We start from the raw sequence: 14,685 nt of genomic DNA on the forward strand, positions 1-14,685 counted from the left end.
CATGAGGTGACTGATTAAATAGTAATGGCATCTATAGCTGTACACCCATATCTGCCCTGCACAGGTATTGTTGTGTTGCAGCTCAGTGCTCCTGGACCAGCACATTTTACCACTAGACAGTGTTTGTCTGGATCAACCACTGTTTTTAAAAAATGAGTCAGGCTGAAGTTGGTGTTTCTTTGCAGCTTCCTGCTGTAGCCCTGTGGCACATTTAGCAGCCTGCAGGAAAGGGCTGTATGGACAGCTGGGATGATGATTTCACCATCCCAATCCAATCTAGTCCCATTCAGAAAGATTTTCAGTGAGGGCTGCTGCTCTCAGAGGCATATTTTCTGATTAGCTTTCAGTGTTTTTCACTGGCTACTTAACTTTGTTTATTTTAATTTTACAGTAGTTTAAGTGCTGTGTTTTCCTGTGTGGCATATTTTGCATATCTCGAGTTCTCTTTTTACACATTTTGACAATGTACTACTGCAGGAACAGTTTGACAATAAATAAACTTGACTTGATGATATTTCAACAGTACTGCTACAAATTCCTTCTTTCTGGATTTCAGAGGAGTTAAAGAGGCTTTTGCTGCAATCATATAAAAACTCAAGTGGAAGATCTAATTATGTTGGTTAATATTGAGCAAGTTATTGGTGTTTGGTTTTGATAAGTACTGAATTCTTCTATACAGACATTTCTGCTCTGAAGAGAGAGGAACACAAAAGCTATGCCAACCACCATCATATCTCTGATGGCTGGAATTTCCTAGTTCATGCTCAGTATTATTCCATCTCCCTTTGCTGGCAACTATTTGAAATAGGTTGCTTGGTTTTGGGGTTTTTCTTAACCTGAGGAAAATTGGTTCTTAATGGTAGTGTTTATAAATGACTTTGAAGATAAGGCAACACTCTAGAGCTCTCTTTGCCATAGTTCTGTTATTTCAGAAAGAACAAACAAAATGCATAGTTTTTAATGCTGTCCACTATAAGCATGTTCATGCTTGTTGTCATAGGAATTTTTAGATGGGAAGGTCACTACTGATTGCAGAACCTGGTAGTAGAAGCTAAGTTGCTGTTCAGACTTCAATCTAAGCCTATCAAATGGTCACTTAATCACAACAATTTACATATTTTTCTCAATATTTTTTCAAATTATTCCTTATATTTTTGTTAATAACTTTGTTATTTATGGAAAATTCATAAATTCATACTTTAGAAAACAAAGCAAAGAAGTTCTGCAGAAAATCAGTGACTTTCAAGGAACAGTGACCTGACACAGTAAAAAACTCAGTTTGTCTGAGCTGCAGTACAGCAGGAAGCTTCCTTAGACCACTTTAAATAAGAAATCTGGTATCTTGCTCCTATAATCTCCAATTTGGTTTTATGGCCTAAGTGCCTGTTGGCCTGTTGAATGAAAGTCCTAAGTTTTGTCCTGAACAAAGAAAGCTGAGAGTGGATGTTATTAATGTCTATAAATACCTGAGGGGTATGTGTCAAGAGGAAGGGGCCAATCGCTTTTCAGTGGTACCCAGTAATAGGACAAGGAATATTGGGTTGAAGCTAGAACATAAGAAGTCCACCTCAACAGGAGGAGAAACTTCTTTACTGTGAGGGTAACAGAGCACTGGAACAGGCTGCCCAGAGAGGTTGTAGAGTCTCCTTCTCCTTCTCTGGAGACTTTCCAAACCTGCCTGGATGTATGGCCTAACCTTGTTTATTCTGCTATGTTTGGGGACTTGCCCTTGATGATTTCTAGAGGTCCCTTCCAACCACTAACATTGTATGATTCTATAAATTTGAGGGTAAGGCAAAGACAAAAATCTCATTAAGCTGTGATGTTGTCATTAAGTTTTATCTTCCCTGATTGTTAGCTTGGAAAAACATTTGGTATTTGAAGAAACAGAATAATTCCTGTCTTTAGCTTACATTAGTATCCAAGCGTTTCTGAGGAACCTTGCAAACACAGAGCACTTCACATAGAGATATGCAGTAGCAGGCCACTGGCATTTAACCTCACAATTTTCAGCTGAATCTCCTGAAATAATTGTGTTTTCCCCCTAAAATTTATGCTTTGCATTGTTTTTGCTGGGTTTTTTTATGTTTTTTTTTAAGTAACCTCTGCCATCAGTTTGCTTTTGCCAAGACAGAACGGACTGGATTACTCGTTATTTTGTGAGTGTTTGTTCTGGGGGAATTAGATAAATGTTAGTGCAAATGATACTGAATAAAAAACCAGGATCCCAATGCACATTCGTGCCATTAATACTGCCTTGTGGCTCACTGATTCTTGAAAAAATTGATGGTTATACAGTGAATCCTTAATTGAGCTTGCTGATTACAAGTGCTTGTAACTAAAATAACAAATTATGACTGGCAGGTAAATATCATTCTTGTTTTAACCAAGGTAAAATGAATTAAACATTAAAAACCTTGTTAGCTACTAATTGCCAACTTCAATTCTTTAGAAGCATGAGCTTTGCTTAGAGCTAGACGTTTTGTTGAAAAGCTGTCAGGCGATTATTTTCTTCACTGGCAAAGGAGTTCATAGCTTTGCTGAGTTCAAAGTTCATCTCAGCCCTTAAACTATCAGGTAGAGTACATGCAGCTTATGGGCCTCCAGCTTTTTAAGCATCTTTCAATTTAAATTTATGTATTGAAGCTTTGCAGGAGATATATAGATCCCCCATAGAATTGCTTTTGTTGGACAAGACCTTTAAGATCACCAGGTCTAACCACTAACTAACCACTAACCACTGCTAAGTCCACCACTAAACCATGTCCCTAATCACCACATCTGTATGTCTTTTAATTCCTATGGCTGGTGACTTCACCTGGTCAACTCCCTGCACAGTCCATTCCAGTGCCTGAAAGCTCTTTCAGTGAAGAAATTTATCCTAATATCCAATCTAAACCTCCTGTAGCACAACTTGAGGCCATTTCCTCTTTTATCTCCTATTACTAGAGAGAAATGACCAACCCCTGACTAGCTACAACCTCCTTTCAGGTAATTTGAGAGAGCAATAAGGTCTCCCTCAGCCTCCTTTTCTCCAGGACAAATAACCCCAGTTCTCTCAACTTCTTCTTGTAAGATTTGTGCTCGAGACCCTTCATCAGCTTCACAGTGAAGCTTCAGCTTCAGCACCTCAATGTCTTTCTTGCAGTGACCCAAAAATGAACTAGGGTTCAAGGTGCAGCCTCAAAGTGCTGGGTACATCTTGAACTCTATGAGGGAAGTATGAGGCTGTGTTCAAATCTAAGGACTCTTCCTGGCTCACTGAGAAATTTTTCACCAGATGAGTCCAATATGTTACTATCATAAATTATTAAAAATCATTATGTTAACTGACCATAAGTAACTCAGTGTTCAAACGAAGTATAATTCAAGTCTGCTGGAAAACAGTAACTTAATGGGGTTTTATTAATCTCTGGTTACTAAGTGGCTCCTTTGATTTACTGTGCTGTCTGCATGCATCTGACCACTCTTCCAGTACTAAACATCGTGTTGCAGGCTGGATGGAATGAATACTCCTTCATGGAATCTGCATTTAAAGTAATGCTTTTTTTTTTTTTTTTTTTTTTTTTTTTTTCCCCAATATATCTTTCTTTCCCTTGAAACACAAAGGATCAGCTCTGCTATATGTAAGGATAAATTCTGAGCCTTCTTTTTCCTATTTACAACAGAGGTGGCCTTGCGTTTTGAGTTTTTGGGGGTTTTTAGTTATCATTATTATTGTTAAATAATAACTTAAAAGGCTCTGCAAAGTTACAAATGTGCATTTAATTTCCTAAAACATAATAAATGACACATATAATTTCCTTCAGATAACTCCAAAAAGTAGATCACAGAAGGTGTTGGTAAGAATTGAGGCAGGAGAAAGACTTAAATAGATAAAAGTTTTGTAGTGAACTACTAGCACAATTAGTTGCAGATCTCTTTTTTGTGCCTTTGAGACACAGTTTTAGTCTGTTTTCCAGTTAACAACTGAGACAGTTCTTAGACAACAAAAATTTCATGTGGCTTATCTTCATCAAGTTAGTATAAAAGGTGCCATGATATGATATGCTAAATTAAATTGCTTTTGATTATATACCAGTTCTCCATGAACTTGTTATTTTCGCACACAATATTGTATTCTTACTTGTCACTTCTGACCTGGAGAACAAAGTGTTTCCTAGTATTGCTTCAGTAGTATTTTATTTGGCTTGTGGTATTCCCAGCACTTTACAAAGTATCTTTTATTATTTTTTGGTTGCACATGCAATTTTCTTTTTGTTTGCTACCTTATTTTAGAAAGTATACTGGAGTATTCATTCATGGAAGTACTTTGTGAAATTACATCTATTATACCACTGGAAAATTACCTGATTTATTATAAGAAGATCAGAGCATAGCTCAAGAGCTCAGTGCATTATCCTAAATGAAGCTTTGTCTCCGAGGGCTGCCATAGCCTTCAACTTGTTTAGCCATTGATTTCCCTTTAGAACACAAATGCTGTAATAATGCTACTTGGTAAATGTTTCTTCATTATTGAATAGCTGCTTTTTCCATGAGGTGGGTGTCAAATCCAGTTCCCAATCTGTCTGTTATTTGTTACGTCCTTTGCATCTATCGGTAGAGATGAGATGAATAAGTTTGGTAATTCAGTTTTGGAGGAAGTGCAGATTGCAAATTAAGTCGAACAGAGGGAAAGTAACTCCTTAAAGCTTGCTTGTTTACATATCTTTGATAGCAATGGTTCCCAGCCCTTTCAGAGGAAGCCTCACTACTGTTGAAGACATTCTTTTTGAGTACTGCACGCTTCTCATGCCAGTGTCTGCACACCCTACTTTGCCCAGACACATGCTGTTTTCACTGCACCTCATCCTTTCAAAGCCATGGGCAGCTCCTTTCTCACCTTCCAGAGGACACTTTGTCCCAGAGCAACCTGAGGGTGAGGAGGGACAGAGAAAAATAAAATACTGAGGTTGAAGGAGACTGTGGGCTGGTAACCAGTCTAGCTGAGACTGAAGGAAGATCCTGGGAGATGTGGAAAGGTGCTCAGGTTAAAGTGGCTGTGACTGGAAGGTAAGAGTTAGCCAGAGGCTGAACAGAGGATATCTCTCAGCACTGGGTGTCATAGTTTATCATTTTACAAATGTTTCTTTTTAAAACTGCTTGGGTTTATATATTCTGCCTTTTTTCAGGCATTACAGGAAGAGACAATTCCTAATCTTTGGGGCATTTTACCAGCATAAGATCATAAAATTTCTGCACGATGCATGATATGTATTCCTGTAATTTAATCATCTGGAGTGTTTATTCAGAGTGTAAATGCTGGAAACAATGATGTTTCTGAGCTGATTTATGAGGTAATGCACTTTGTAATAGAACCTTCTATGTGCTGTTTCTAAAATACCAAGTGTTAGAAAATTGCTGATCGTCAGAAAAAGAACACTGATAATGAGCTTGAATTCTCTGTGTGCAGCTGCAGATGAAAATCGGTAGGAAATAGGGGGATACAGCAGAAGTGGCAGCTATATTGCAAAGATTAGGAACTGAGTTGCTGAATGCCCGAGAACCAGTAGACTCATTGCAATGAGTTTGATTTTTGTTGAGAATTATCTAGTTCCAGGTTGACATTTTAGACAGTGCTTTAATAGTTAAAGCTCTTGTGATGGGTCATGAAAACATCTTTTCCAGAGGAAACTCTTATGTCTAAACTTCCTGTGTGATACAGAAAAGTTATTTCAGTAGAAGATGGATGTCAGGAATGTATTGGTTCTATATTTTTTTTTTTTAACAATTTAACAAATAGAGGGGAGAAAAGGACGCACCATTAAGGTACAAGGTTTTTTTGCAGGTAGATTTACCAAATATCAACAGGGAGTGGGAGGCAATATATGTAGTTTGAAGACTGTCTCTCTGAAGGCCATGGTCTCTGCTTGAGATTACAGCCCTCACAGCATAAGACAAAGAACTATGGTTCCTGCCTTTCAGAATAAAATCACCTGAAAAGATTGTAATAATGATCTTGTTTCTTGTGAGCATTTTGAAAGCAGAATTACAGATATTGATCTTTATTGTATCTTAGTGCACTTGGGTAGCTGATAAGAAGGAATGATGAAGGTTTCCTTTTGTATTGCTGCACTGTAACCTGGCCAATTTAGGCAAGCTGTGCCAGAAATTAGTCTACATCACAGGCTGATTTGGTAGAGCTCAGTAAATACAGAACCTCATTTGTGTGTGTGTTCTTGCTTTTAATAGTTCTGCATTAAGAGCAGCAAAACAAAATAAGAGACTTATTTAAGAGATTAAGAAGTTTTGTTATTATTAGGACATGGTTTTGTACTATGTGAGGTACAGGTTTTTTATGTTATTTTAAACTTAGGCTGATGGGCAAATTTTGTGTGGAGCTTTTCAGTACTATATTTTATATGAACAATTGCAAGCACATAATTATTTCAGAATTCTAATAAAATGCTTGATGGGGAGGATTTTGTTACAGGTCTTGTTTCTCCAGCCATTGAATAAAATTCTGTTTTGCTTAAGAAGTGTTTCCTGGAAATATTTTGGCTGATGCATGAGTATTTCTTTTGCAGAAGCAGCAGCAGGACACTATCGTTATCCTCTGATAACAGCCCCGTTCCAGTGACTTTATCTCATAAATAAATGAATGCGTAAATGTGCATTGGGATGAATACACTTTAGGTAAAGGCCAGGAAAAGTAATAATCACAGGATTTGGCGTGACATTTTGCCAGTACTCACGCATATTCCTGACTTTTCTAACATTTGTTTTTTTCAACTTATAAATATTTCTGCAAAGTAGGCACACTGTTAAATGACACTGGCTTCCTTGGAGAGATTATATGTGTTAATAAAATGTGAGACAAAAGGTATTGGCTCATGAGGGTTTTTAAGTAGGTGAGAAAATTTGTAAAAATCAAGTCTTTTAGAAGGCAGAGACTGTTCTGAAGAGCAGCACTTAATTGGCTCCATCTGAAGTGTTACTTTCCAGTATGCACTTACTTTTGGGGAAAAAAGCCCAAACCAAACTAAACCAGCACCCCCTTATACGCACTCCCCGACCCCTCCCTCACCCCCCAAAAAAGAACAACACAACAAAAAAACAAACCCTAAAAAAACAAAACAAAAAAAGCCCACCAGAAGAACCAAAACTCCTCACACTTGCAATAAGAAAAGTAAGTTTGAATGCCTTGTGAAAGGGAATTAGTTGTGGGAAAATGAGTATTCCTTTGATTCAATTCAGTGACACTGGGTTGTGTATTTTATAAGAACCAGGAGCAACTTCTGACACTTTACACTTCCTAATCTGTTGCAACTTTGATCATTTCTCTTTTTAAGCAATGACTGTAACTGGTCCTAACAAAGAGGAGTGCAATTGCTCAGCTCAGAGAGGTAACTTTTACATTTTGCAGTATCTTTTTCATTCTAATGAAATCTTTCTCTCCATTTCAGACAAATATCACTTGCTGTGTCATAGCACATGGATTTCAGGACTGCCTGTGAAGAGGTAAGAGCAGATATTTTTTTCTGTTCAAACAATAGTAGAATCAAAATCAAGGAACTTTTAATCCTTTTTTGTATGCAAAATCTTTTATTTTTTTTTTAACCTGTGTCTCAGAAATAAGAGGAATTATATAATCAGATATGTTATTCAGCTGATCACCGATCAGACAGACTTTGTAATATGAGATGAAAGAATTTACCCAGGTGTATTCATTGTTAGCCCTCACCTCAGTCCATTCCAATTTGCCTGTCTAGGCACAATGTAGGTGCAGGTATCTGTGTTTCATGTGAAGTATGCTCTTAGTGAAATGTTTATATCTGAAAGCCTTTACATGAAGAAAAACATAAGTGGAACCAGAAATCTGTCTAGTGCTTTCTAACAACATCAAGGGGAAAATGTAGGAGTATAAGGAAAGGGAGGGGAAGCGGGGTTCTGTTAGGAGGAACAGAATGAAAAGTGATCCCATTTTGATTTGATGATGTAAGAGAGCTATTTTCACTTAATAGCTTTGTAATGTCAATGCAAAATATTTCAGTCCCCTTTCAATAGAGATGGGGTAAGTGCTTTCCCTTCTGTGTTCAAATTACCTTATAGAAAGTAAACGAGAGGTATTTGTAGATACTAGAAGGGGCATCATATTTACTCAGTGGTTGTTTATGAATCACTTGTTTTAATGTGTTTTCATAAGTTCAGCTGGTGAGACACAGTGATGACCATTTGCACCAAATTACATAATGATGTTGATACATTATTATTAATCACCTGTATGCTAGGAATCCAAAACAATATTAAGGAAATTATGTCTAGGAACAAGGAAATTGGTCATTCTTTAAGTGTGACCGTGACCTCCTGAAGAAAATAGAAGTGGAGACATGGGAACAGCAGTAGAACCAGTTGGTATAAATTAGGGGGGAAAGGAACATAAGTAGACTAAAGAGCATTAAATCATGACAACATTCTGAGCGAAAAATTTACAAAAAAATTTAAAAAATTAAAAAAAAAAAATTAAAGCGAAACTTGCCTTTTGGAAAGGATACTGTGATGATTGTCTGGGATGCTATATAACATGCTTTAATACCCCAGAAGATCCATGCTCAGTCCAGATTTTATAATACAGTAAATCTTAGGATATTTTCCTGGGGAAAAAAGCATTCTTTTTAATTTTGATATTTGGTTTTTGGTTTTGTTTCTTTTTTTTTTTTTTTTTTTTTTTTTAATATCTTTTTGAATGCACTTATTGAGAAAACAAGGAAGATACATTTTTTTTATAGGGGTTTTAATGTTTTTATTTAAGCTGCAAATTAGTATACGTTTTGTAGTAGCAATTAAGCTCACTCTGTGCCCAGTAGCAGCAATGAAAAGAGCAACCACAGAAAGATGACTGGCGTATGAATCCATTTTTAGTCTTTACAGTGAAAGTACCTTGACAGATCTGCATCATTCTGTATCTAGCCTTTAATGGGGACATTGATTTCAAATTTAGCTCTTTAAAAATCAGATTCTTTGTTGGAGCTTCCTTGATAGACAAGAGAAGGATGAGATTACTCCTCATATCCTAAAAAAGCTCAATAATATGGAGATCCTGAAGTAGCTCTTTTAGGTTTGAACCAAAAGATATGCATTCAACTGAATGAACTAAAATGCTATGCATTGAACTCCATTTTATCTGCTTTGTGTAAAATGAGCTTGGTGCCACAGAATCAATAACTTCCAAAAAAATTCTGAAAACTATGGTCTACATCTTTCTACCCAAGCCCATGAAAGTTAATAAAATATAGACCTTGAACCTGTTTTCATCAAATGCCTATGTCTAAATAGATTATCAGTAGCCTTATGCCTATACATAGTGTAATTTTTAAGTAAAACTTTGGCTTTATCATTGTAAGGCCTCATCTACTTTTATTTTTGTTCAAGGCAAAATATATTGAGCTGGATCTGAAAGCCCAAGAGAGCAGAGGCTGCTGAAGCTCTGTGATCCCAGATCCAACCAATAGAGAGGGTGAAGATTTATCCCTGAGAGGCATTTATACACAGAGCACATGTATACACTACAGTTAGCCATATATTTTTTATATATATTTATACATATAGTTTCATGCACAACAAACCACACAGATCGCATACAAGCACACAGAGCAGTTGCACAAGCACAGGCAGCACCAACCTCTGCTCCCCTGTCTGTCTAAGCAGGATGATGATCCACTTGTGAGAAAATTTATACATTTATGTACATTGTGGATGCCTCCAGCAGCTGGACTTAGACACCTAGTTTGCCCAGCAGCTCCCCCAGTACCCCAGTCTTCCCAGTTGCTAGGATTTGGGCATATGAACCCCTGAGGCCTCAACTCCTCTCCAGCTTCTGGTACAGATGTTCAAACACACCCTGCCACACATACAGAGTCTCTCATCCAGGTGGGGATTTAGATAGGAATTTAGTAAGGGGATAGGACCCACTGTGCTGGTCAGGCATAAGACCTGACCAGACAAGCAGAGACCAGAAAACTATTTACATCTGAAGGCACAGGCTGGACAAGTGTGGAGACCAGAAAACTATTTACATCAGACCAGTTCCTTTTTCTCACCTTAACATTCTATTCCCCCTACTTCCTCCTCCACATATCACTGAATCTTCTCCCCTTCTCTGCCTTTGGTCCCTCCACGAAACATCCCATATAAATCCTATACAGTCCAAGACAGCATCACATAACATGTCTCATGCCCCAGGCAGTGACCCTCACTCAGTCCAAAAGGTGCTCTGGTATTTTCTTATCATGATGGGTTTCACATCTGGATGCTAGGCCTGAGGCTGTTGAGGGACCAGACCAGGTTGTGCCTTCCTCTGAGTCCTTAATTTGGGTTCTCACCTGCTGTTGTGCTCCTGTGCTTCTCAGTGTTTGTGGTGCTGGGTCTTCAATAAGCTGATGTCTCCTTTGATTGAAGTGCCCAGGGTGGACTTCTCCCATCTGCCACAGTCTGTATGTACTCCACTGCATGTACACTCCTTTGCAGACAGGAATTTATTACATAATCTATCAGCTGTGTTTATCTACTTGATTTCATTTTTGCTTCTCCAATAGATTAGATAGTCCTTCGAATTCTACCATGCAAGTATTAAGTAATTACTTCATATCATCATTCAATTGAGTTCAGTATTAGGTGTAGTCATCCATTCTGTCAGGCACGTTGGATCCCAGTATATATAGTGCAGCTCTTAATTTCAGTGTAGTTTTCTTAATACCTTAAATACCCTTTCTTAGTACCTTTGCCAGGCTCATCACCAAAGCCTCATCTAGTACTTGACCTTCTTATGAAACTGACAATATCAACTAAAGAAAATAGATTAAGGAGGTACTGCCTCCTTAATTAACTTGTGATTCTATTACATTAGCACATCTTCACTAACAATTCAATTACTCCAAGCTGCAGAAGTTTTGGTATTGGTTTATTTATTTTAACTATTGACACGAAAAATAAAATGTGTAGACTTTGTTCCATATACTTTCGTTTAATTAGTTATCTAGTGAGTACATCTACAGCTTTCAGCCTTGTTTTCCCCCATCCCATATTGCATGAAGTTCTCCATTACAGTATGTATCTGTGAAAAATAATACCTGGTCTTCCATGGCAAAATAGTTACTAGACATTTTTTGGTAGTGACAGTACAAGCTGTCATGAGGCATCTTGTCTATTTGGTCTTCCTCTTCTTCCCCTCCTTTTTTCCTTTCTTCTGAATATATTATTGCCCTTCTTCCTCATCATCCAGTGCTGTAACCACCACTGCAGCAGAAACTGAGACTGCTCTCTCAAAGGAATGAGTGAGGTTCAGCTATATGATCCCAGTGACTCTTTTCTCTCCTAAATATATTATCTGTAGACTGTGCTGCCTTTCAAGGCATCTAAAAGTGACTTTAATCTGCAATTAAACACCTTCTGTGCTAAACAATACAAATGGCACTACAAAAAGATGAGGTCTTACACACAGTCACACATTTTTTTCTAAGAGAAACTACCTGGTATCTGATTATTGGAAAGCTAGAGTTAATTTTTTTCTCATGGCTTGTCCACTCGATACTTGTGGAGATTTTTCATTGTTTCATATTTAATTGTTCTGGGTTCCATGGTCTTTTTCTTCACTGATCAGCAAATGTATCCATTGTACTGGTTCTTGTACTTATTAAACAATTTCCAAGACATAAGACTACCCAGTGCCTCTTTTAGCCTTTAGCCTGAGCTTTCTGAACTTTACAATAGCATAAATCATAGAGTCACTGAGTTCTTTAAATGCTCTCTTGTACTCACTTGACCTTATTCTATATCCTGAAAACTGTCTCTAGGAGATAAACTCAGCATCTGACATAATACTGTCCTCTACATTGAAAGTACCCTTTTGATGGAATGCAAGAATTACGATGATTGTAATACATAAGAACATTTTCCCCTTTGATACTTTTCTTTTTGTGTTTATATTTTCCATGTACTTTATGAACAAGCTGCAGCTTTCTAACTTCTCTAACTTTCTAGCTTTTGAAATCTCATTCTTTACTTCTATTACCCTGGCTTTTTTTCCCTAATATAATATCAAATGTATTTAAATTAGCAAATCCATTTTTTCCTTGAAGTTTGAATTGGTAAACTCTTGTTTGTCCTTTTATATATGAATCCAATGAATATTCTTGTAGACTTCACAGATTTTATGATTAATATATTCTGTTGACCACAGTTCTAGCTACCTCTGTCTTAAATTCCACCTAGCTGTTGTGGTTTGTTGTTTTTTTTCTTTTTTCCTGCAACAGAATGTGTTTTAAATTTTAAATAGTATTACATCTTAGGAAACATGCATGTTCTTATAATACCCTTCAGTTTTAAGCTATCTTTCATCATCAACTGTAATGATAGAAACTATTCCCAGTAAGCTCATCGACAGTACAGACATCAAAGCTTGTTTGCTTATAGTGTCAAAAGGAAAGTCTTTTTTCAAAAAAAGAACCTTAATTTAGGAAGAAAGTAATATGCATATATACATATAAAAATTATATATCTATTGTCCAAATATCTAATTTACAAATTGAATTAATCAGATCGTATAAAACGTATATTATCTGTAGGATTTTATTCTTTTGAGAAAATTACTTATGAGGAATGCCATAGGCAAATAGTCAGTCCTAAGAAATGAAAGGAAAGTAAGATTAATTCAAAATTGAAGATTCTCCAGCATTTTTTTAAGATTGGAGTGTAAAATTTGCGTGCAGGACTGAAAAATCTTGGGACCTTGTAGAACAGATATCAAATGACAAGCTGAACACATTCCTGTGTATCTGGGCTGCATTCCAGTTTTTTGACAATATAAGTGCTTTTAACTTATGCTAGCAACACCCCCACAGAATGAGTAGCTAGACCATTTAAGAAACATCCTTTATGTGCTTCTGACACATATTCCTACCTCTTGTATTCGTTGCCATTACTGCCTTAAACTTCTGACTCAATTTCCTTTTTTATTATACTGGGATTGTAGAGCGGTGACAGGTGTATCTCCAAATACTCAGAGGTCAGCTTCAGTTCAAATAAGCACTGAAAAGTGTAGATATTTATCTGAAGTGAACTACCTACATATTAAAGCAGTTTCTGCAACCTGTTCTCCTTATTGGCATTGGATTGTTGATGCTAAAATCAAATTTCAGGCCTTAAAATTAAATTGCAGGGATTTATTTTATTTTAGGACATACCAGCAGAAGCAGAAACTAGAAATACAGGCCACCTTGCATAGAAAAATGTCTTCAGATATTTGTTTTTCTTCTTCCTTTCTTCCACTGGTTCAGGGACTAAACTATTGTGATGTATATGTTGAAGTGTTCTTACTGTTGGGAAACCAGAAGAAGCAAAGCTATCCAAACTGTTTTATTACTATGAGGCAAAAGTAACAGATAAAATAACATAAAGAGAAACATGTAGTCCTCTCTTGGAAACCGTGAAGTATATTTAAAATTTCCAGAAATACTGAACAAGTGTTCTTCATAACAAAACACTGAAAAATCTTTTAGATTTTTTTTCCTATCATAAATGACAACAAAATCAAAAAGAGAAAAAATGTAAAAAAAAAAAATAAATAATTCATGAACAGAAAATCTGCAACTAGCCTTATTTAGGTCAGACAAATTAAAGAACAAGTCCTGCAGGATATTGACTTTGTAACCAGCAGGAAAATTCAAAGATGTGTTTCATACAATACCAATTTTGGTGCATGTTTCATGGGGACTCTTCTGCCAACACAAATGTATAAACTGTAATTTTCACACCTACTTCCTCTGAAGCTAATTCTTAAATATTTGTGAAGGCCATATATATTTCAACAAATCTTTATCGTATGTGTTTCTAAAATCTTTTTATGCAAGATATTCGGTCCAGACCCTACACAGAGCCAATATGGACTTAAAAGTTAGGGAATAATGGAAAAAGATATTGAAACAGCCTTTTTTCACTGCTTTGTTGCTTCTAATGGTCTGAGTGTGACCGTTTTCTGTGTTGAAACTGTCTTGAGGGCTCTGCCAACCTCTTCTTTTATATGATAGTGATCTGAAGCAGAAAGTTCAACATAGGCTGGTGTGGAAAAGAAAAGGGATCAATTTTCAGCCTCTGTTGGCTATTAGTTTGGGAACAGTAAGTAGTTTATAAACACCTGCCAAGGACGTCAGCTCTTGACACATCAGTGTTCTTGTCAAGCTCAGCTTAAAGGAGCATAAAATGAGAGAGCAGAGGCAGTAATGTGCAGCTGCAGCATTCACTGCATGGCACTCAGGTCACAGCTACCTGTCCCTGCCTCTGCTTCCACTTGAAGTCACCGGCTCTTCTCCCATACGGAAACTCTTCCTTTCACCACTCTATACCACTTCCATATCCATTCTTTAGCCTACCTCATCCACTTCATAAACATGTGGAACTTTAAATACTCGGCTTTCTTGTCATCATTACTAGAGGTGCCAAACTCTATAAATAGGGTGATGAAAGAAGGATGGTAAAAAAGTTAGCAGGGCAGTGTTCCTTGCAGTTCTGGCTCAAACGTACATTCAAGGTGCATTGGCTTAACAACCTTATACTGTTATCAGTATTATGCTTCTCTATCCATGTCTGCTGTAAGGTGATACAGGTTATCATACATTTGAGCACAAGAGGATGCCTTGCATGACCTCACAC

The 14,685-nt window shown here is 36.9% G+C and overlaps 1 protein-coding gene across 1 annotated transcript in view; it reads left to right on the plus strand.

Annotated features, from left to right (window-relative positions):
- SNTG1 (syntrophin gamma 1) overlaps positions 1 to 14,685 on the plus strand; it is a 312,374-nt gene that overhangs the window by 163,585 nt on the left and 134,104 nt on the right. Inside the window, exon 2 of the mRNA XM_071737518.1 lies at positions 7,446 to 7,500. Coding sequence (XP_071593619.1) covers positions 7,474 to 7,500 — 27 coding nt within the window. The 5' untranslated portion in view covers positions 7,446 to 7,473. The remainder of the gene's footprint in view (positions 1 to 7,445; positions 7,501 to 14,685) is intronic.

The sequence above is a fragment of the Heliangelus exortis genome, chromosome 2 (assembly GCF_036169615.1).
Source record: "Heliangelus exortis chromosome 2, bHelExo1.hap1, whole genome shotgun sequence".
Taxonomy (NCBI): domain Eukaryota; kingdom Metazoa; phylum Chordata; class Aves; order Apodiformes; family Trochilidae; genus Heliangelus; species Heliangelus exortis.